This window comes from Microtus ochrogaster, chromosome 6, assembly GCF_000317375.1.
Source record: "Microtus ochrogaster isolate Prairie Vole_2 chromosome 6, MicOch1.0, whole genome shotgun sequence".
Taxonomy (NCBI): Eukaryota; Metazoa; Chordata; class Mammalia; order Rodentia; family Cricetidae; genus Microtus; species Microtus ochrogaster.
Genome location: NC_022013.1, coordinates 10,268,777 through 10,291,740, shown reverse-complemented (window position 1 = coordinate 10,291,740; position 22,964 = coordinate 10,268,777). Strand labels below are relative to the sequence as shown.

At 48.9% G+C, this 22,964-nt stretch overlaps 1 protein-coding gene across 1 annotated transcript in view; it reads right to left on the bottom strand.

The window, feature by feature from the left end:
- Window positions 1-2,308: 2,308 nt before the first annotated feature.
- Window positions 2,309-22,964, bottom strand: part of Marco (macrophage receptor with collagenous structure) — a 35,260-nt gene continuing 14,604 nt past the window's right edge. Inside the window, exons 3-16 of the mRNA XM_026779775.1 lie at window positions 22,208-22,423; window positions 21,809-21,844; window positions 18,929-18,991; window positions 16,139-16,183; window positions 15,736-15,843; window positions 13,405-13,503; window positions 13,268-13,303; window positions 12,564-12,662; window positions 12,416-12,478; window positions 7,105-7,149; window positions 5,362-5,460; window positions 4,875-4,919; window positions 4,059-4,241; window positions 2,309-2,499 (exon numbers count right to left, since the gene is read on the bottom strand). Of these exons, the coding sequence (XP_026635576.1) occupies window positions 2,369-2,499; window positions 4,059-4,241; window positions 4,875-4,919; window positions 5,362-5,460; window positions 7,105-7,149; window positions 12,416-12,478; window positions 12,564-12,662; window positions 13,268-13,303; window positions 13,405-13,503; window positions 15,736-15,843; window positions 16,139-16,183; window positions 18,929-18,991; window positions 21,809-21,844; window positions 22,208-22,423 (1,268 nt within the window). The 3' untranslated portion in view covers window positions 2,309-2,368. The remainder of the gene's footprint in view (window positions 2,500-4,058; window positions 4,242-4,874; window positions 4,920-5,361; window positions 5,461-7,104; window positions 7,150-12,415; window positions 12,479-12,563; window positions 12,663-13,267; window positions 13,304-13,404; window positions 13,504-15,735; window positions 15,844-16,138; window positions 16,184-18,928; window positions 18,992-21,808; window positions 21,845-22,207; window positions 22,424-22,964) is intronic.

Genomic DNA, 22,964 nt, shown 5'->3' with positions numbered 1-22,964 from the left:
AGCCACGTCCCCAGCTTTCCACCTAGCTTCCTAGACCTCGGGTAATACCTGCTACTTCTTCCAACATCAGCACCAAGGATTATTTTAATGTCAGTTTTTCTAATTTTACATGTATGTATATATTGTTAGCATTTCTTCTACAGTAAATAAGGATAAAAACATACACATACATGTGTATATAATTAATACCCTATATGCTTTTAAAAAGATTTATTTTATATATATGTATATATACACACACACACATATATGTGGGTGTTTTGCTTGTTTATGTCTGTGAATCACATGTGTGCAATACACACAAAGTCCAAAAGAGGATGTTGGAATCCCCTGGAACTGAAGTTAAAGGCAGTTGTGAACCACCATGTGGGAGCTGGGATGGAACCTGGGACCTCTGAGAGAGCATTAAGTGCTCTTAATCATTGAACCAACTCTCCAGCCCCCTGTACCTCTTTTTCCTGTGTGAATTGGTGATTTATATTCTTGGGGCATGGCCTCTTTTCTCTCTGATTACCCCATTACAAAGGGGAACGGAAAAGTGTTTGGACAAATCCATGCATATTAGCATCTGCCTGTTTTTACAGACCTAGCATAACCTCATCAGGTGAGTTCTGTTTGTGTATGATATTAGCAAAGATCTCTGGGCACTATTTCACTCATTAGCAGAAATGCAAATCTCCTGGATACTTTTGGAGTCCGACATTGTACAAATGAAAAGGCACTGGAAATTCCAAGCACTGGAGCTGAGTCCAGTGGACCGAGATGCAGATGCTGGGTCTATTCTGTGAGATGGAGGTACTGTGAGATGGGATGGAGGACCACATGCTTTGCTGCTGTGCTGAGTCCTCCACACATATAGCACAGCTAGCCTGGGCTAACCTCACAAGCACACATGAAGCCTTAGGCTCAGCATCGTGGTTTTTTCTTCTTTCAAATGGGTTATAGAAATTTAGAGAGTGGAAACCAGTCTTTGGAGGGAGGGTACATGGATCATTTCCTAAAGGAGCCATAATTCCACTTGGGTCTCAAGAATTTTCTAAACACTGAGACAGAGTCTGATGTAACCCAGGCTAGCCTTCACACACTGTGTAGTGGAGGATGACCTTGATCCTGCACCAACCACACTGTGTCCACATGGTGCTGGGGACGGAACCAGGGCTTTGCGCATGCTAGGCAGGCACTCCACTACCTGAACAGACATCATTTAAAATAGCATTTTCTTTTCATTTCCCATTTTGGGTTATTCTCTCAAGGAGAAACTGTTATCAACATTTTACAACCTGGGAAGCTGGGAGACAGTAATTTATTGTGCAGCTGTTGATGAATTAAAATGTGTGTGTGCATGTGTGTGTGCATGTGTGCTCGCGCACATGTGTGTATGTACATGTGTGTGGCATGTGTGCATGTGTGTGTGGTGGGAGGAATATTTGCAGGTGAGCACAGGTGCCTGAAGAGGTCAGAAGAGGGTATCAGATTCCCTAGAGTTGGCATTGGGCATGGTTAAGTGCTCATTTGCAAGAGTGTACGCTCTTAACTGTTGAGCCATCTTCTCCAGTCCCCGATGATGCCGTTGGAGGCTGGAAGGGGTACCAGAGCCACTGGAACTGGAGCTGCAGGCAGTTGTGAGCTCCCTGTTATGGGTGCTGGGCATAGAACTTGGGTCTTCTGTAAGAGCAGGTAGTGCTTTTGGTTACTGGGTGAGCCATCTCTCCAGCTTCCCAACATTTTTTTAAATGTGAGTTCTGGGTTGCACACTCAGGTGAGCCATCTCTCCAGCTCCCCAACATGTTTTAAACGTGAGTTCTGGGTTGCACACCCAGGCTCTTGCACTAGCACCGTAAGTGCTTTTATCCCCTGAGCCATCTCCCTAGCCTTCAATTAGTATTTTCTGAGTTTCTACTCGGGGGGCTGCCAAAAAGTCCTCAGAGTTATGGACCTCAGAGTAACCCGTGGATGGAAAAGGACAGTTCGCATGTATCTATGACCTGGCACCATTGGCAAGCTAACCCCTAGGCAGCAGACAGCCAAAGAGAGGGCCACGTGCTGGTGACAGAGAGGGAGGGAGGCCCTGAAAGGTGATGAATGACTGAAGGGCTGGCCAAGATGAAATATGGCCACAGTAACTTTCATATGCTTCAGCCTCGTCTCCCCTCTAGCTTTTGAGTCACGGGCATGTCTGTGAGCCTCGCATGTGCATTTTGAGTGGGCATGGCTATAAAGAACGGGGGTACTAGCTCAGAGACACTCAGGCACAGCAGATCCCCAGCTGAGTTTTATTAATCCCCCCAACAGAGTTAGGGAGCCCACAGGTCTCCATGTGGTTGGAGTCCGAAGACACCTGGGGACGCAGCAGTGACCTCTGCCCAGGTCAGCGGCATTCCACACCTGCGTCTTCACGATGGTTGCAATTGTGAGAGCCCCAGCTGTTCTTCGCGCAGTTCCACAAACTGCTCTCTGTCCCCAGACAACCCACATTATCCAGCCAGATGTTCCCAGTGCCTGACACAGAGGAAGAAAGAGAGAGAAAGGAAGGGTGTTAGGTGAGAGGTCAGGGAAACATGCCAGTTCCCAGGAGCTCCCAGGTAGGGCGAGAGACCAGGCGAACCCAGGGCTCTAAGACTCTTTTAATATCTCTTACAGTATCTCTGATTCTTCTCCGACCTCAACCACATTTTGAATGCCTCATGCAAATATTTACTAAATCCACACGCTATGTGTGCACACAGCCTTCCACTGTCTCCCCATCAGCCCAGCTCCCTCAGGTTGCATCTGTATTTCCACAGGACCTACGGCAGCCATGCGGCTACCAGCCCCTTCTCTCTGCCAGGGTTGAGAACATCATTTTCCAGCCTAGCCAGATGACTTACTGAAAGGCAAGCATGAAACCGGGGAGATGGTACCGTGGGTAGGAGAATCTGTGTACGGATCTCCAGCACCCACATACAAGGGCGGCCAGCCCAGCTCGGGTTCAGTGAGAGACCTTGTCTCAAGAGAATAAGGCAGAGGGTGGCCTCTGTGTGAGGAGTGGCTCTGTACTTTGGGGTGGGGTAAAACAGAGAACACCCAAGGAAAGTAACAAGGAGAGCTGGCCTTGTGCCCTGTTGTTCAGCCATGGTCTTTGCTATGGTGGGAGGATGGGGTGTGAACTGTTTTCTAGTGATGCAGAGAAGCTTCCCCGACCTGAGGATAGTAAGTCTCAGCATGATTTTTCTTTCTTCATACTCTCTACTTTTGGTTTTGTTTGAGACAGAGCTCAGCTATGTAGCACAGAACAGCCTCAAACTCTCTGTTATACTGTCTCAGACTCCCAAGAGCTGGAATAGCAGGTGCTGGCCACCACCCCTGATTTCTCATGGATCCTTTAAAAAGACCTTCACAGGGGTGGGGGAGATGGCTCAGTGGGTTAAGTGTTGAGTCAGAATCCGTGTCAAAAAACAGAAACAGAAACAGGATCTGGTGGTGTGGGCTTGTAATCTTATTGCTTAGTGCTTAGAAACAGAAAGCTCCTTGGCACTCACTGGCCAGGCTACCCCGTCATGTCAATCACTTCAGGCCAGCGAGAGACCCTGCCTCAGCAAAACAAGGACTGAGAAACATCTAAGGTCCTACTCATGTGCACACACAGGGGTGAGGGTATCTTCAAGGCTAAGACTTCTGGCAGCTGCAATTTGGCTTTTCCAGATATGAACATCTGCCTTTGCCATGGTTCCATCTTCTCCCTCAGCTTTCAAAAGCCACGCTCATCCCTGCTCAATAAACAGTCCTGGCTACGTTTGCTCCGAGACCGGATGGACAGTGACCCACAGTAGTACTCAGAACCCTTTAAAGCCTTTGCTGTCAGTGCTGGGAATGCAACAGCATCCTTCAGACAGGGGGCCAAGCTGGAAAGAGGTAAGCCTTGAGCCCAGAGCTGCAGCTACTCTACCCACTGCTGAGCTGCAGGACTTCCCAGTTGCTTGAGCCAATGGTTTTCTTTAGCCCCAGTCACACTACATTACCTCACCAAAGGACCGCGTGAACACATCTAGCACAAAGCCCCTGGCTGCAGAGTCACTCACCACCTCCGTAGCTGGAAAGTCCTTTCCCACTGGAGTAACCGAGCATGCGGCAGAAGACAGTGGCATCGTTATTATCCCAGTCGTCATCACAGATTGTCCCCCAGGCACTGTTATAGAAAACTTCAGCTCGGCCTCTATTGGTGCCACCCACGATCCGGACAAATAGGATCGGGGTCGATTCGCCTGGACAAGAACATGTGCAGAAGGTGAGGCGAAGGCTAGCTCACAATGCCGTGCATTTGTCTGCTGCTCTTAGAGGTTCTACAGCTATGGGGGAGGATGAGCCCTGCTTGCAGGGCCTTGTCATCAGAGCTTACACTCATCCCCCTTCAGCACCAACACTTCCTGGTGTACAGCCCTCCTTCCTTCTTCCCTGGAGGTAGCAAGCCACGGGGTCAGATGCCTCTGTGGGATCGTGACTTGCCATGTGTTGTGGAAAGGGAATAAAGGGTGAAAAATGGAACAGAAGGAGAGAGTAGGGGGTAGAGATGACATAAATGGAAAGAGGGAGAAATTGAGAAGATGAGAAAAAAGAAGGAAAGACGTGAGGGAGGAAGGGAAGGAGGGAGAGTGGAAGTAAACACGGGGATGGGGGAGGAAGAAGAAAAGAATTTAGGAACCAGGATGGGGAGAGGGAGAGGAGATGGAGAAGGAAGGGAGAGAGGAGGTGCTGTCAGGGTCTCTGGTCACAAATAGGCTCAGGTCAGAGATAAAAAATTTCCTTGGGAAATACCCCCCCCACACACACACACCCAGGATTCTGCAATAGGTAATTAACTCTAAAAGAGAAGGAAAGACAATTAAAGCATCTGTTACCTTGTTGACCCTTCTCTCCCTTCTGTCCTTGCTGGCCAGGAGACCCTGTCACAAAGAAAAACCACACAATTTGATCTTCAAGGAAACAACTTGAAGTTTCCTTGCCCTTTCTGCCCTCATGAGAACATGTAGAAGGACGGGTCAGTCGCCCTCTTCCAGTTCTGTGTGTGATCTAGCATCTCTGGGAACAGCTACCTGTGTCGTGAGCACCAGTGGGTAGGTGGGAGGACACAGGCCTCAGATGTAGCGGAAGGTTAGAAGTTAGATAGTGGCAGCATTTAGTGAGCAACAGGACGTATAGAAAGACTGGCTGTGGTGCTGCCGGAGGGGGGCGAGCACAGACAACAAGGCTGCGTGCATGCTGGGGAAACTTGGTTATATCCAGGACAATCTCTAGCATGCAACTTGACAACCCAATAATGACCCCCCACCAGCCTGGTTTCTGAAGATCCCTAACCTTTAAGTCCATTTAAATGGCAGCGCCTACCTTTGATCCCAGGGCTTCCCTTCAGGCCGGGTTGTCCAGGTTCTCCTTTGGGGCCTGCCAGCCCAGGGTTTCCAGTGTCTCCCTTTCTGCCTGCAAAACCTGAGAGGAGATAGTTAGCCCCGTAGATGTTCCACTCTGTGCCCTAGATGAATACAAGGGCCTTTCTGATTGCTGGATGAGTGGCCCTTGGCTATCAGATCCCTGAGGAATGGGCTGTGTAAACATGCTGCCAGGGCTTTGGTCCAGCTGAGGGTTGTTCTGATTGTCTGGTCTTCTACCTTAATGCCCTGGAGAACGCAAAGGAAGACATGACTGGCAGAATCCTGATAAGATGACATAGTTATGTGGAAGTTTAAGTCTTTCTGTGGGAATTTGCTGGAATGTTTCTAGGTCCCCATGTCTGATTAGTAAATTAAGACTGCAATAGAATATGTAGCTAACCTGGAAGAAACATCACTCTAGAAGCCTGCCTGAGTTCTGTTGTAACATTTGCTGTGGCATGGGCATGGTTTGCACTCACCCAACTAAGGTTCTTGTGGTGGGAGATTAAGCCTCATACAAAGGGTGTTAAGAGGATCTGGATATAGTGGTAAGTCCTCCAAGCCATGTGAGGGCGCTGTCTGCAGAAGAGAGCCTGGGACTCTGCCAGTTTCCTGTCCTGCCTGAGCTCCCATTGATGGATGATGGTCCAGATGGTTAGATGGGATTTTAGGCGACACATGAGAAGAGCACACTTGCACCCTTGTAGAAAGGAATCCCCTCAAGCATACTGTAAACAGCTCAGCAGGACACCTACCCACACAGGGAGCAATGATGGGACGGAGGCATCTATCTGTATCATGGTTCTCAGAGACCAGGCTGACCTCCTCGTAGAGGGGCAGGACCAGGCTTTGGACTGACATCATTCCTCTCATTCTCTAGAAAGTTTACTAGCTGGAGATGGCAGAGTGGGGATCGCAGGTCCTTTGGGAGGTTGCTCCCTATGTTCCCAGCTTGCTGGCTGACTGAGGAAATTTCAGTCAGCTTAAAAAGTTCAGCACATGGGAGGCAGAGGTAGGCAGAGCTCTGTGAGTTTGAGGCTAACCTGCTCTACATAGCAAGTTCTAGTCCAGCCAGGGCTGCACAGTGAAATCCTATCTCAAAAAAACAAACAACCAAAACAACCCCCAAATTAAAAACAAACAAACCAAATCAAAACAAACAAGCAATAAGCAGAGCTAGATTCAGTTCTTATAATTTTTGTTCATTGGTGTTTGCGGTGACAGGCAACATGGGGCTATGCCATGATCTTTCATTTACTGTTTCTGTTTATAAAGGAGACTCCTTTGGGCAGTATGGTGATGGTGATGATGAAGAAGATGATAGTATCCAGATGAGAAGTAGCAACATAAGGGACTTGAGGAACCAAGAAGGGTGAAAACAGGTCTAAGCAGAGAAGGAAAAGCCTTGACCCTAAGAGGAGAAGGAGATCACCCCGTTCTTTGGTGGTGGCATGGCTTGGCACCACCCACCCTCCTTGGGCTGACTCATCTGCCTCACTTCCTAGCCATTTTAGGACAGCAAGTTCCTGCCCTATCCCCAGATCTTCCAGGGAAGGAATGGAAGCTTGGGTGACAAAACTTGGAGTCTCTGCTCATGTCTGAGAGTAAGGTCACAGTGTTCAAAGTCAATAAGGCTTTGCTCCACACACAGAGTTCTCCCCAGTCATCAGTCTGAGAAATTAAAACAAAGCCAGCCCTTTACCTGGGACTCCTGATTCTCCTTTTGTGCCTTTCTGTCCTTGAATTCCTAAGATGGAAACACAGGGAAAGGGGAGAGGATAATAAAACTTAGATATTAGACACTTTTAATCTTAGACAGTCTCTACCTTTGTCTGATTAATGCCGATGGAAGGCTGATTGCTTCACACTTCACAGTGGGGTGGAAGGGGAGACAGGCTGCAGACGGATGAAGACCGTGCTTGGGAAACGTGGTGACGTCGCGTGTGAGAGCTTCAGGCCCACGGCCTCCAGACGCCCTGGCCTGCCTCCCTCTCTCCACCAGCGACCCGATGTGACCTCGAGGCTAACCCTTGTCCTTATTGCTTTCTCTCTCATGAGATTTGCATAAGACAGAGCAGAAATATTTTGTAAATGAACATTTTGTAAATGAACATTTTGGTTCCAAAGACTGTGGAGTGACCACCCTGATTTTTAGAGGCCATCATGAGTCGAAATAGTTTGTGTGTTTGTATGTGCACATGAGGAGGCCAGGGGACAACCTTCAGTGTCCCTCCATAGACTTTGTCTGTCTTGTATTTGAAGGCAGGGTCTCTCAGTGGGGCCTAGAACACTCCAAGTAGTTAGGCTGGATGGCCAACCAACCCTGGGGATCCTTCATTTTCTCTATCCCCAGCTCCAGGATTACAGAGCACAGCACCATGTCTGGCTAATTTTTAGGGTGGATTTTGGGGGATCAAACTCAGTTCTTCATGATATGCAAGGGCAGCCCCTATTAACTAACCTCGGATTAGTTACTGCCATCTCATCCACATGGAAAAGGAGCCTCAGTGTTCAGAAAATGAAAAAAATAATAAAGCAACCATTGGGGATTATTCCAGTTGAGCTTATGTGAGAGGCCCTCTCTCCTGCTCCTCCTTTTCTCGTGTGTATCTGTCTGTCTGTTTGTCTTTCTGTCTGACTGTCTGATCAAAGGACAACTTTCAGGAGCTGGCTCTCTCTTTACACCGCATGGGGTGCTAGGCTAAAATTCAGATTGTCCAGCTTGGCAGCACATGAAATTACCCACACGACGTCACTAGCCCCTCCCCTTCTCTCCTCCCCTCCTCTCCAGCCATTCACTCCTTAGTGAACTTACCTTTCCCAGAAGACCCACTGTCCCCAGCATCCTTCAAGCATCCCCATGGTGGGTCATAACCTGTTTTTTCAGCACTTTAAGGGCCCATACTGGATTCTATCAAATCAGTGGGGTTCCCCGAGGCCGTTCTGCAAACCTGGGGGAGTGCAAGCTTATTGCGGGCCATTGAGAAGGAGCGGATGATACCACAACTATTTATGGCCACCTGTGCTTGACAGGCTTCCCACCTGTGCCATAAGCCAGCCTTACCACAGGCCCATCCTACTATGTATCACCAGAAATTAACCCATCATACTATATCACCAGAAATTAACCCATCATACTCTATCACCAGAAATTAACCCATCCTACTCTATCACCAAAAATCATGCAGAACCATCACCTCCTACCTGTCCACCCCACCACCCCCTTCTCTACCTGAGTTTTCAGACCTCACTGCAACACCAGCAAGGGGAGCAGGGGGTGGGGGCTGGGTGACCTCTGGAAGGGATTCCTGAGAGAAGTGTTGCTCATCAGCAAATCCCTGACTGTCCCAGAACCCACTCGTTGATTCATGCTGGCTATTGGGCCCCGGGAACCTTCTCTCTCTGCCTTCCCCATTTTGAGGATACAAATGGGTGCCACCAAGCCCAAAGTACTTTCAAATGGGTTTTGGGGATCAAACTCAAGTCTTCACGTACGTTACCAACAGAGCTGCCTCCACAGCCCAGCCCTGCCTTCTTTCATTGCTTGCTCCCCTACCCCCACCCCAGTATTCCTGCTGCTTCCCTGCCTACAGAGGATAGCGTTTGCAGAGGACGCTCAGGGACTTGAGGTGAGGTGATCTATCCAAGGTCACAAAGGAGTGAGCAATGCAAGTTGGCACTTCCCCAGACGCCAGCTCCCACTGTGCCCTGAAGTTGTCTTTGTCCACCAGTGTGCCCAGCTTGCCCTTTCCTGGAGTGTCACTTAGCTTGGTCTGAATGACCTCTTCAGGCTCCCCTGAACGACGTCACTGTCCATCTTCAATGTGTCTCAGAACCTCGTGCATGTATAGGGCTAGGAGGGGGTTCACTGGGCGAGAATAATTTCTGTGCAAGCATGAGACCCTGAGTACAAATCTACAGCACCCATGTAAAAGCCAGGCATGGAGTGTGCATGGATGTGCACGCTTTCAGCACCCTGTGCTGGGGAATGGAGAGAGGCAGATCCCGGTAGACATGCCAGACAGTCTAGCTGAAACAGCAAACTTCTGGCTCAGTGGCTTCTACCTCAAGAAAAAAAGAAGTCACACACACACACACACACACACACACACACACACACACACACACAGTGCTCACACAGAACCATCTTACCAGGTCCACTCAGAGATGCTGATTAAGTGGGACTGGGGACTGGGGTGGGGACCCAAGAACATGTGCTTCTAACAAGTTGCTGGCCCAGGGTCCCACTTAGTGTGACAGCCTCTGTGTTACTCCATCTAACAAAACCAAAAAAGCATCTCTTTGGGATTAGACATTGGGATGGACTCTCAGATCCATGTGTGAGTGCCCATGTGAAGGCCCAAGGTTGATGTCGAGTGTTCTTCTAGATCACGCTCCTCTCAAGAGAGTCTCTGGCTGAATGCAGAGCTCACCAGCTCAGGCTAGTGTAGCCCTGGCGATTCTGTCTCTGTCTGCTGAGGGTTGGAATTACAATTATGGGGATCTGAGCTCAGGTCCTCATCCTGGTGCAGCATGAATTTACAGACCGAGCCATCTTCCCAGCCCTGTCTTTGCTTCCTGACTGCTGTGCGTAGAAGATAGAACTCAGGTGTGGGGGTTGATAGACCATGAGTGTGGTGGTAAGCTTCCAAGCACAGCAAACAGACCTCTTCTTGATTGTAATTAGCCCGTAATAGTGAAACCCAGGTCACGCCAATGCAACATCATTTTTCTTTCTTCATCTGAATCAGCTAGATATTCACTTGAGAGATTCATGGTTTTATTTACAAAGTGGGAAGGTCATGAGTTTGGAATCCTGGAATGCTTTATCAACGCTGGATACCTGCCACTGAAGCTCTAGCTTGGGGATTACCAGTCTCCTGACAGTGAGGTTACAAGGGGATGCTGTCCTCAAACACGAGGATGACATCTGGATCACATCTGCCACCTACCCCAGATATCACCAAATCTAACTGGTGCAGAATTCCGGGAAGTCCCTTCCATGGGAGGTCCACATAAGCCATCAGATGCGGCACCAAGGCAAGCTTCAGCCTTGGGTGAGCTGCCAACCCAAACGGTGATTAGCAGACATTGAATATTAAGTATATAATTCATCCTTTTTACCTTAGGAGCCACACTTAATGGGTGACCCATGAGATTGGGCTGGTGGTATTTACCACCTGGATGAAAAATGGGGTGCATGCACACATATAGACGCCACATAAAGAGGCTTCATGGAGACACACAATGAGCCAGAGACTAAAATGTCTGTAATAAAATTGGCTGGGATCTTGGTGTGTGTAGGTGTGTGCATGTGTGTGGGTACTTGTGTATTAACTGATATGGGGTCCTGTGTGTGTGTACACACGTGCGCATGTGGCAGGCAAAGGACATCAGCTGTTGTTCCCTAGATGATGCCACCTTGTTTTCTGAGACAACGTCTCCCACTATCCTGAAACTTGCCGAGCAGGCTAAACTGGCTGGCCAGGGATCCACCTGTCTCCACTTTTAAGGAACTGGGATTAAATGCAAATACCGCCAAGCCCGTTTTATTTTGACATGAGTTCTGGGAATTGAATTTATGGCCTTGAGCTTGCTAGGCACTCCAGCCATCAGAGACATCCCCCCAACCCTGGTTTTGTGGGAGTCGGGGGCTGGAACCTTGGGGAGAGCTCTTGAGGGAATCTGGGGCTAGGGTGGGGGGGGGGCGGGACTCAAAGAGAAAATGCAGGTGAGACAATGGCTTCTAACTGACTTCAGGAAATTCACAAAGATCATACACTCAGTGTCCAAGGCTCGCTAGGCGGTACTGATGCGTGAGTGAGTGAGTGAGTGAGTGAGTGAGTGAGTGAGTGAGTGAGTGAATGAATGAGCTAGGCAACCACTTGACCCAGTTCAAACTGGGATGGGCCAGCTTTTATATTTGTCCATATCTCTGCAAAGGCAAGGACACCCAAATTATTTGACCCTGTTCAACCTTATTTTCTGGCAGAGGAAGGGGTCAAGGCAGAGAGAGTCCTTAGACATTCTTGGGGACAGAAGCCTGGTATCACCACTCAGCCTTCCATCCTCACAGAACTCTCAACTGGCACTCCTGACTGCACGGGGCTTTCCAAATGACATCAGAGAGTCTGCGCGAACTGCTTGCCTGTAGTCTGCCTACTGCATCCACCCACAAACTTAATGTCACCATAGTCCCCAGTGCAGTGGTCTGAACTTTCTAGACTAGGTGAGCATAATGTAGAAGCCCAACTTCAGAGATCAGACAGATTATCTCAGGGACTTGGGAAGTGGCCCACACTGATGAGTGGGTGTGTTACATAGACAAAACTGGCAAGTTGTTTATAATCCAGACCACAAAATGGAAAGTCTCTATGTTAATCTGTATGACAGTATAGAATAAATCTGTTAGTATATACAATAGAACAGAATGAGTCCATGTTTGTCTATATGACAGAAAAGAATGTCTGTTTGACCATATGGCAGAGTAGAATTGTCTGTTAGTCCATCTGATGGAGTAGAATGATTGTATTAGTCTACAGAACAGAATCTGGAAAAGACCATCTTTGGAACAACCCCCCAGACTGATTGTATACCGAGAGCTTCAGGTAAGCTGTTCAAAGGCTTGTGAACTAGCCTCCATGAGTTCCCTGGGTTGGATCAGTGTTCCCAGAAGAGAACAGAGGGAAAGATTTTTGCTCCCTGTCCTAGTCCTAGGTGCTGCTGTCACCGCAGGAGAGCCCAGCTGGGACAGGGTTGCAGCTTCCTCCTGTAATGCTGCAGGTTTGGTCATAGCATTCAAGGCTCTCTGGGAAACACGGGCAGAAAAGAATAACCCAGAGACCTTGGGCTCAAGGAGACTTAGTGGAGGAAACTATTTTCCTTCTTCAGGAGCCTCTGGGGCCAGAGGACAGGAGAATCTCTGCCTCTTGTGGGATGCTAGGGGCAATCCTCCTTCCTGTCCTTCCAGAATATCCAGCAACCCGACTCCCCACCTTCCCACACCCACTCACCTGTGTCCCCCTTGCTTCCTTTCACACCTGCAGCCCCTGGAATCCCGGGGATCCCTGGAGGTCCTGGACGACAGATACCACATGGGCATAAGGATTGGGCTGGGCAGCCATCGGAATACCACTCCCAGTGCAGGGATAAAGGCCTCACCTGTTACCCCAGGAGGACCCGTGCGGCCTGGTTCACCCTTGGCACCTGAAGGTCCTGCTGCACCAGGACGGCCTGGAACACCCTGCACTCCAGGTTGTCCTGGAAGGTAAGTGGTGATGGCAGGGTTAGGGGTGAGTAGCACATGGGCTCCCCACTCTTCATGGCATACATCTAACACTATCCAGCCACCACCTTTACAAGTCTTCTACTCCCCTATGGGTGAGACAGAAGCAATGCCACAGACTTCATCTCCTCTGTCACAGCTGTGGGATTGAAGATGGGGACAGATTGGGGACGTTGGGTGGGACCACCGAGCTCTGCTCCTCAGCAGCCAAGGAGGTAGGCTTGTAAAGAGGGCTATCATTAGCATCTTCCCTTCTACCAGTTGATCTATTCCTGTTAGGGACAGTCAGGTTTCTAAAGCCCTGGAGTGCTCTGGGCTAACACTGTGACAAAATGAAACTTGTGATCCCAGCCCTCGGGAGCTGGAGAATCAGAAGTTCAAAGTCATCCTTAGATAAATAGTGAGTTTTAGGCTAGCCTGGGCTACATGAGACCCTGTCAGAAAGAAAGGGTAAGAGAAAATGAGGAAAGAAGAAAGGAAAGTGGAGAAAAGAGGGATAGAGAGAAAGATAATGAGTAACTTTCCTATTCGACTCTCTCTGGGGCCCGCAGCCACTCTGCCAGATGCCCACAGTTCCTACCTTGATCACCTTTGACTCCAGGAGACCCAGCCAAACCTGCAATGGATAAAGACTCCTAAGGATGATGTTACTAGTTTGGGCTCCCAAAAAGAGGGGCGTTTCCTCCAGGTCTGCAACCCTACAGTGCAACCTCTTACCTGGTAGGCCTGGTTTCCCAGGGTCTCCTTTGTTTCCCTGGGCTCCAGGGGCCCCCATGACCCCTGTGTCTCCCTTCATGCCCATGTCCCCTTTGCTCCCTGTAACAAACAAAGGAAAAAGAAATCACGGCTGGGCATGGGAGAAGGTAAAACAGCCCACTTAGGCATTTGCCGTCTTATGCAAACTCCAAACTAAAGTGCCCTGTGCTGGAAATGGAACATCTGGTCACGGCCCTCCAGAAATGAGTCCCTTTCCCTGAGACAGGCCAAAAACTTATAACAGGTTGACCAGAAAATCTGACCCCAGTGACCGTGGGGCTAACCAGGACCCCAGTCAGAACCATTACTCTGGGGAGAAGGATCACAGCCTGGGGTCACCGAGGACTTAGGGGGCTCATTTTACTGTCTATAAATTTGGGAATTATCTTTCATAGCCTCTCAGACTGAAATCTGAATGTTCTAGAAAGCATCTCTCAGATGCCGAGAATAGAAAGGTCACTGGGAAAGAGAAAAACAATGCAGCAGTTTCTGTGCCCGCCTGCAGTACAGACACGGGCTGTCCTGGCACCCCCGCCTGCGGCACAGACACAGGCTGCCCTGGTCCCCAAGATTTCAAATTTTCCACTTGTCATCAGCATTCGGAACTCATTCAGCCAGTCCTCTCCTGAGTCCTCTGTCTCTCCCTCCTCCTTTCCCTCAGTACCTGGTGCATATCAATTGAGGGCAGCTGCCTTCCTGAAGGGCAGGTCAGCTGGGGAGGGGGCTGCACAGTGGGCTCGCTCAGTAGGAGCCACTCTGAGAGCCACTAAGGTCACACTGTCGCCTGGGTGTGGACACCCAGCTCTGTTCCCACTGGGACCAACATGGGGTGAAGATCTCAAAGAGGACTGTCACCCCAAAGCAACCTTTCCAGCTCTCACTGGACACACTGGCAGAAAATTTACTAAAAGAAAAATGGATCGCTCTATTCTGTAATATTGGAATGCACTGGTTTTGTGAAGTGTATACCTGTGCATGCATGTTTAAGTGTGTGCATACACATGTATGTGTAAGCACCTGGACATGAGTTTGAAAGCCAGATGACCTTGGGCATTGTTCTTCAGCTGCTATCTGCCTTGTTTTGTTTTTGAGGCAGGGTCTCTCACCGGACTTGGAACTCAGCACACAGGTTGGCCAGTTAGTCCCAGGGATCGGCCTGTCTCTGCCTCATCAGTACTGGGATTATGAGCATATGCTACCATGCCTGGCTTTTCGCCATACCTTCTGGAGTACAAGCTCACATCCTTATACTTGTACAGCAAGTGCTTCACCAAGTGAGCCATCTCTCCAGCCTTCTACTCTTGCTATTTTGACAAGGTCCTGGGAGAGGACACGGGTGCCATACCAGCTTCCTCTCCGTGAACTGATTCACGATTGAATGGTCCCGGAGAGGACAGCAAGAGCAAGGATCAGCCTCCCCGGGTCTGAGTGAGTGAGGGTAGCCCAAGGCTTGCGAGTGAGGCTAGACAATTAGACATAAGGAATGAATGATTCCTGGGACCAGAGAGATGGCTCAGTGGGTAAAGTACCTGCTGCATAAGCCTGAGGTGCTGAGTTTGAATCCTAGCACCCATATAAAAAGCTAGGCATGGTGCTAAGTGCTTGTTATCCCAGAGCTTGGGGAGAGAAGGCAAGAGATCTCTGGGGCTTGCTGGCCAGCCAGTGAGGGAGCTCCAGATTCTGTGAAAGTCCCCATCTCAAGAATAAACCACACTGAGAATGTGTTATATGAAAATATATATTTTTCAATTAAAAAACAAAACAAAATGAAAAGACAAAAAAGCAAAAAGGTGGAAAGTGATTGAGGAAGACAATAGCAACACATGTACAAATGTGTGCACACGTACACTATATACCACACGTTTTTTAAAAGGAGGGCTCTTTCCTTATGGGACACCAAGTGCTAATAAAGGACCGAGTTCAATGTGCACAAAAATGTCACCAGGGAGCAGGAGCACAGCCCGGTGTCCTTGCCTTATGAGTCCAAATAGTTCCATGAAAACCATCCTGAAGACTCTCACCACACAGAATTAAAAGTGTCACAGATAGGGCAAGTATCTTGTGTTGATCAGTGTAGAACCTACGTATCACACTGTAACCCACAAACATGAATGATTATGTATCAATAGAAATAAACTAATTCCTTTTCGGAAGAACTGGAGTACAGTTGAGGCTTCTCTTAAACAGCCAAGCAGGCAGTTCTTGAGCCCTGTTCTCAGCCACAGTCGGTATACACAAACTCCCCACAACCCCAACTCCCTGTGAATGCTAACAGCCCAACACAACTCTTACCTGGAAGGCCTAGGTCCCCTTTGTCTCCCTTGGTGCCATGCTCCCCCTTGGGGCCAATGAGACCTTTGTCGCCTTTGCTTCCCTTTTCTCCTTGAGGTCCTGGGGCACCTGTGGCAAAACCAGGAATGAGGCAGGCACCAACTGTCCTGCTGGAGATGGGCTCCTGGGGACAGAAGCAGATTGAGATGGAAAGGGATCTCTGGGGAAAACCTGAGGGACACATTGATTAGCTCGTCTCTTTGATGGGCTTGGTGAGCTCTTTGAAGTCTTGAGACAGAAAGGAGAGTAGAAAGGCCTTGACCCTCAGGGGTCGGGGCAGGGCTGTAGAGAGAACACATGGGGACAGTTGCTCTATGGGAGTTGGCAGTACATGGCTGGTCCCAGAAGAGGAAGCCCAAGTTACCCATTGCTCCTTGTTTCCCTGGTGCACCCGTGAGTCCCTGGAGGCCTGTGAGATGAGAAGAAGGACGCAGTCACTGTGGTGTGGTTTCTTGAGTGAGCTGACATTCTGGGGGCCCCGAATCGGTGCAGGTACCCCATCCTAAGTTCCCTATCCCAACACACAAATGCATACGCAAGCCTATGTGGCAGAAAACGAGGCAGGTTCAGATGGCGGTGACTGTTTTTCAAAAGGCTTGGGGCCAGTGTATGGCCACAGAAGGAAGACTCTAGAAGAAGGCAGGTCGATTTGAATGATAGCTGTCTCTCCAAGCAAGGCAAATGACCTTGAAAAAGACACATCAGTATCCCTTGTCTCAACACTCTCATCTGTAAAATGGGACTGGTGACTAGTGGGCCCTCTGTAGATCCCTTACTAACGCTCCTGTGCCCAGGACAGAAAATGGAGTTGGGAAATAATGGTCCCCTCCTGGTTCACTGGGGTTATGGGTGAGCATGCAGGACACAGCCAAAAGTGCAGGAGATTCCCAGGGATGAGGACTGGGACAGGATAGTGAGCACAGGGAGAAATGGAGAGATCTGGAGGGTAGGTGAGAAAGGAAGAGAAGAGGGTCTGCAAGGCTCCCTGGAATGCCTGAGCCCCAACTTTTCCTGGGGTTATCAGCTGCTCTTGGCTCTTGACCTCTGTGTCACCATCACAGATACTTCCCCCTCCTGCTAGGTTTGTGGGTTCCGTGGAGCATGAGAGGAGTGTTGAGAGCCAGTAAGACTGTCCAGCTTTCTCCTGCACCCTGCAGGTGCCTGCTGGAGCCAGAGGAAGAGTGGGGTTCCAGGCTCGGCCTCTAGGGATGGCCTGTGCCTGCCCTTCCAAGTGGCCTGGTTAGTTGCGTCTCTGGAACCTATTCCATGCCCTTTTCTCTCTGGGTGGAAAGAGGGGAGACTAGCTCCCCTCCGAGTGGAGGCTGCTTGTGCACAGGGCATGTGAGTATCTGCAGGTGCATACTCCTGAGTGTCAGTATGCTGTGCATAAGTGTGAGCACCAGAGTGTGTGCAGAATCCTACGTGTGTGCATGAATGTGTGATCATGTGACTGTGAGGATGTATGTGTGTGGATAAATGTGTACTCACACATGTGCATGAATATGTGAGCGTGTAGTTCCTTGATTGTGTACTGTGAGGATGCACGTATGCCGAAATGTGTGTTTACACGAGTCTGAGTGCATGAGTGTGTGGCTCTGAGAGCATGTGGTGGGAGTGTGAAGATGTGTGGGCACCAGTGTTCATATGAGTGCACAAGCGAATGTGCGGCTTTGTGTATAGCATATGAGTGTGAAGACACAATAACGTGTGTAGCTGCATGCTTGCAAATGAGTGTGTGTGAGTGTGAGAGAGCACATGGTGGTGCCGTGTATGGGAACGTGAGTGTTCATGCACGCTTCTCACCACACTGTAATCGCCCTTTCCCATGTTTAAAGCCTCTTGGAAGAAGCCCTGCCTAGACACGGAGCAGTGGGTTCCCCAGGATCCTATTAACTGCCTTCTTAACAGAGCCAGTTCCTAAAAGGCACTTTCTCTGCTCACCCCCTTTTGTGGTTGCTGGAGCTTTCTGGAGGGGTAAGCCTGCGATTTTGTTTACTTCCCCTTTGACCTAGACCAGCTGGCTCTGCTCACTACTGTTAAAAGGTCTCAGGACTCTGAATCCTTCCTCCTCCGCAGCAGGTCCACCCACAAGGCACTGGGAGAGTTCTGTGAAAGCCAACGGTCACTCCCCTAGGGTTTTGTCTCCTTGTAGAGACAGCTCTGAGTCTACTACTCTGACAGAGCTATGCCAGAGGCTAAGACAGGCTGGGCAGGTCTCAGCCTCAGCCTGAAGAACAGAACCTAATACATGGCCTAGCAGCACTTGTCGACTATAAGCCATTATCTGGAGGCTGGTATGGTGATGTAGGCCTGAAATCCCAGCACTCAGGAGGCTGAGGCAGGAAGACTGAGAGCTGAAGGATAGTCTGGGTTACCGCTGGGCTCAAAGGACAGTAACAGCAAAGGGCTTGGATGACGACTGCCTCAGTAAAGTTCTTGCCTTGCAAGCGTGAGGACTTGAGTTTGACTCACAAATCCCACGTAAGGCAGCTAAAAGTGAGGCTGTATGCTTGTAGTCTCAATATCGAGGAGGCCGAGACAGGCGGATCCCTGGGGCTCACTGGCTAGTTAATCTAATCTATTTGGGAAGTTACAGGTCACTAAAACATCTGGCCTCTAAACAAAACAAAGCTCAAAACAAAACCCAAGAATACTGCAGAGGTTGACTCCAGCTTCTACATGGATGCATGTGTGCCAGGACACAACATATATGTGCATACGTGCATAGAGAGAGAGAGACAGAGAGACAGCCAGAGACAGACGGACAGGGAGAGAGGAATGTTCAACAGCAGCAGCTCACTGAAGTCTCAACTCCATTTTACACAGAGAGAAATCAAGATGCCTGCAGGTGAGGGAGGCAGGGTCCCAAAGGCAGGTGTGTGGATGTTTCAGCCCCTGCTGGACCATGGAGCTGCACTCCCCTCACCCCCAGCTCACAGGCTTAACTCCTCAGCAGAGAAGATTCAACAGGGCTGTCCACATCTTACAAACTGTCCAGGCTGAGGAACCATTGGGCAGTACTCCTGTTTGTGGACTTCCCTCACCTCTGAACCCACCCCAGGTCTCATACAGTCTTCCCTTGTACAGACCACCCCATGGGGTTAGCCACAATGGAGCCTTGTCACTGAGAAAGCCCACTGTGATGCCTACTCACCTGCCTCTCCTTTGATGCCTGGTGGGCCCTGGGGTCCTGGGACACCTGGAGATGTTACGGTAAAAACATGAAGTTAGGGACCCTGGGAAAGATAGATAAGACGGCTTACAGCTGGCTGGGTGATGTGGGATTCCCCTCTGTATTCTATGAATACCATTGGTGAATAAAGAAACTGCCTTGGCCTACGATAGGGCAAAAGAATAGAGTTAGGTGGGGAAAACTAAACTGAATGCTGGGAGAAGGAAGGTGGAGTTTAGAGAAGTCATAGAGCCCCATGGTAGACAGACGCTGGAACTTTACCCGGTAAGCCACAGCCTCGTGGTGGTATACAGATTAACAGAAATTGGTTAAATTAAGATGTAAGAGCTAGCTAGGAATATGCTTAAGCTGTTGGCGAAACAGTATTGCAAATAATATGGTTTCTGTGTGATTATTTCGGGTCTGAGCAGCTGGGAACAAACAAGCAACCTCTTACAAAAGTTGGGTAGGAGACAGACAAGTTGAGAAGTTAACAGGAAGAACAGGATTCTGGAAAAAACAAAAACAAACAGAGCTGATCTCAGCAGGAGCTGAACCAGCTCCCTGAATCCCTCCTCGAAGTTCACACGTAAGGCACCATTGCCCTTCCCACTAATGAACTTCTCAACCTCATAAGTGGGTACACTTGAAACATTTTCCACAGCTAACACAGCTAGTTGCAACAGACTGCATGGGAGGCAAGCCTCCACCTCCAGGGCTGGATGTGGCTCAGCAGTTAAGATACTCTTGCAGAAAATCTGAGATCAGTTCCTGGCACCCATGTAGGGCACAGATGCCGGTATCCCCAGCTCCAGGGTATCTACATGCTTCTTCCAACACAGCGTCCACACGCACATGCCCCTGTCTTCCAGCACAGGCTTCACAAACACGTGTCCCTGTCTTCCAGCATAGCGTTCACACGCATGTACCCCCACACAGACTCATACTCATTCATATTGCCAGAAAAACAAAACTTAACAAACCATTAAGAAAAACTCTGTTTTTAAAAAAACAAGCCTCTGCATTACAATCCCTGACTTCAAACTCTACTACAAAGCTACAGTACTGAAAACAGCCTGGTATTGACATAAAAACAGACAGGAGGACCAATGGAACTGAATCAAAGACCTGGATATTAAACCACATACCTTCGAACACCTGATTTTTGACAAAGAAGCAAAAAATAGCAAATGGAAAAAAGAAAGCATATTTAACAAATGGTGCTGGCATAATTGGATATCAACATGTAGAAGAATGAAAATAGATCCATATCTATCACCATGCACAAAACTCAAGTCCAAATGGATCAAAGACCTCACTATAAAGCCAGCCACACTGAACCTCATAGAAGAGAAAGTGGGAAGTACACTTGAATTCATTGGCATGGGAATCCTAAATATAACCCGAGCAGCACAGACACTGAGAGAAACAATTAATAAATGGGACCTCCTGAAACTGAGAAGCTTCTGTAAAGCAAAGGACATGGTCAGTAAGACAAAATGGCAGTCTACAGAATGGGAAAAGATCTTCACCAACCCCACATCAGACAGAGGTGTGATCTTCAAAATATACAGAGAACTCAAAAAATTGGTCATCAAAAGAACAAATAATCCAATAAAAAATTGAGTACAGACCTAAACAGAGAACTCTCAACAGAGGAATCTAAAATGGCTGAAAGATACTTAAGGAAGTGCTCAACATCCTTAGCATCAGAGAAATGCAAATCAAAATAACTCTAAGATTCCATCTTACACCTGTAAGAATGGCCAAGAAGATCAAAGAAACTGATGACAACTTTTGCTGGAGAGGATGTGGGGAAAAGGTAACACTCCTGCATTGCTGGTGGGAGTGCAAGCTGGTACAACCCCTTTGGATGTCAGTGTGACAATTTCTCAATAAATTAGGAAACAACCTTCCTCAGGACCCAGCAATACCACTTTTGGGTATATATCCAAAGGATGCTCAACCATGCCACAAGGACATGTGCTCAACTATGTTCATAGCAGCATTGTTTGTCATAACCAGAACCTGAAAACAACCTAAGTGCCTCTTGACCAAAGACTGGATAAAGAAAAAGTGGTACATTTACACAATGGAGTACTGCACAGCAGAAAAAAATAATGACATCTTGAAATTTGCAGGCAAATGGATGGAGTTAGAAAACATTTTGTGTGTGTGAGGTAACCTAGACCCTGAAAGACAATTATCACATGTACTCACTCATAAGTGGTTTTTAAACATAGAGCAAAGAAAACCAGCCCACAAATCACAATCCTACAGAATCTAGACAACAATGAGGACCCCAAGAGAGACATACATGGATCTAATCTTCATGGGTAGGAGAAAAAGACAGGTTGTTGTGAGTCACTCGACATGGATGCTGGGAACCAGACCTGAGTCCTCTGCAAGAGCAGCCAGCACTCTTGCCGCTGAGCCTCCCTCGGACTTTCTCTCTCCTTCCTTGCTTGGTAAAAATAAGCTTTGGTTACTCACACACAGTGTTACACACTGTGTCCTAGTGTGGTTTATTTTCCTGCCATGATTGGGATGAGAGGCAATTCAGAGGGAGACATCTCCCTATTCATGACAGAGGGAAGAAAGTTCTGGAAACCTAGGGCATTTGGGGAAGGTAGGAGGAGGAGATTGATGGACTGTCCTGGGAAGATGACAAGGTCTGGATGTTGGAAGGCAGAAGCCCAGAGCAGGGGACCTCACTCTATGGGGCACAGAGGAGTCCATGAAGAGGCAGCAAAGGGAATGAACAGATCATTGGAAGGTGAGATGAACTTAGAAAATACACAGCTCCCAACTAAGGAGACTTCCAGGGGATGGCACGTTAGGTTAGACAGGAAATGGGCATACCTGGGGAGCCTCGTTCACCCTTCATCCGGAACAGCTCTGTGAGGGAAGGAGAGAGGGTTGCAGACTGAGCCAGGGTGTGGAGTGGAGCTTGTGCCTACTCCTGTGCCCCACAGAGAACTCAAGACTCTGCATTGGAAGGCTGGACCCCTGTGGTTATTCCAGCCTTGGGGGTTAGAACAACACCTGAATGTGTTCAGGAAGTCAAGCTTTGACAAACCAGGAACCCGGTCCCCAGAAGCTGGGTAAATACAGAAATATTCAGATGGTCCCAAATCAGTTTGCAGAGGTGAAAGCCTGTTTGTGTTGCTCTAAGGGCTCCTTTGCAGGCAGGACACGGAGCTCAGCTGGGAGAGTGCTCACCCAGCATCTCGGCACCACAGAAACTGGGTGTGTTGGTACCTGGATTCCGAGTCAGGTTGTCGACCCGCTGAAGCAGTTGCTCCTGGCTGGTGTGGAACTGAGTAAGCTGAACCTGCAGGGCCTGCAGCCTGGGTGGTGCCAGGTGTGTTTGGGGATATGCCAGCCATGGCGGGAAGAATGACTTGTCCTCCGCAGCTGGTGTCCCATTGCCTAAGGACATCTCCAGGAACAGGACCCGCTTCTGCAGATTGAGAACTGGAACCCAAACCCAAAGCATCGTTTAGGGGCCTCATTGAAGCCTGAGACATTGGGGCAGGGTCCCGAAATTCTGTGCCACATGGACATGACGTCTGTAGGTCATGGAGTTCCAAACACAAGCTCTGTGCAGTGTGGGGAGAAGGGAAAGGAAAGTCTCTTCACAGAGGATCCCTGGGATCTTTTGAGATCTGGTGAACTCCAGGCCAGAAAGAGAGCCTGTCTCAAAACGGACAATGCCTGATGAATGATCCTCAAGACTGCCCTCTGTCCTCCACACACATGTGCATGCATGTGTATGTATGCCCCTACACACATGCACGCGCATGTGTATGTATGCCCCCACACATATGCATGCATGTGTATGTATGCTCCCTACACACATGTGCGTGCATGTGTATGTATGCCCCCACACACATGTGCGTGCATGTGTATGTATGCCCCCACACACATGTGCGTGCATGTGTATGTATGCCCCTACACAAATGTGCGTGCATGTGTATGTATGTATGCCCCCTGCACACATGTGCGTGCATGTGTA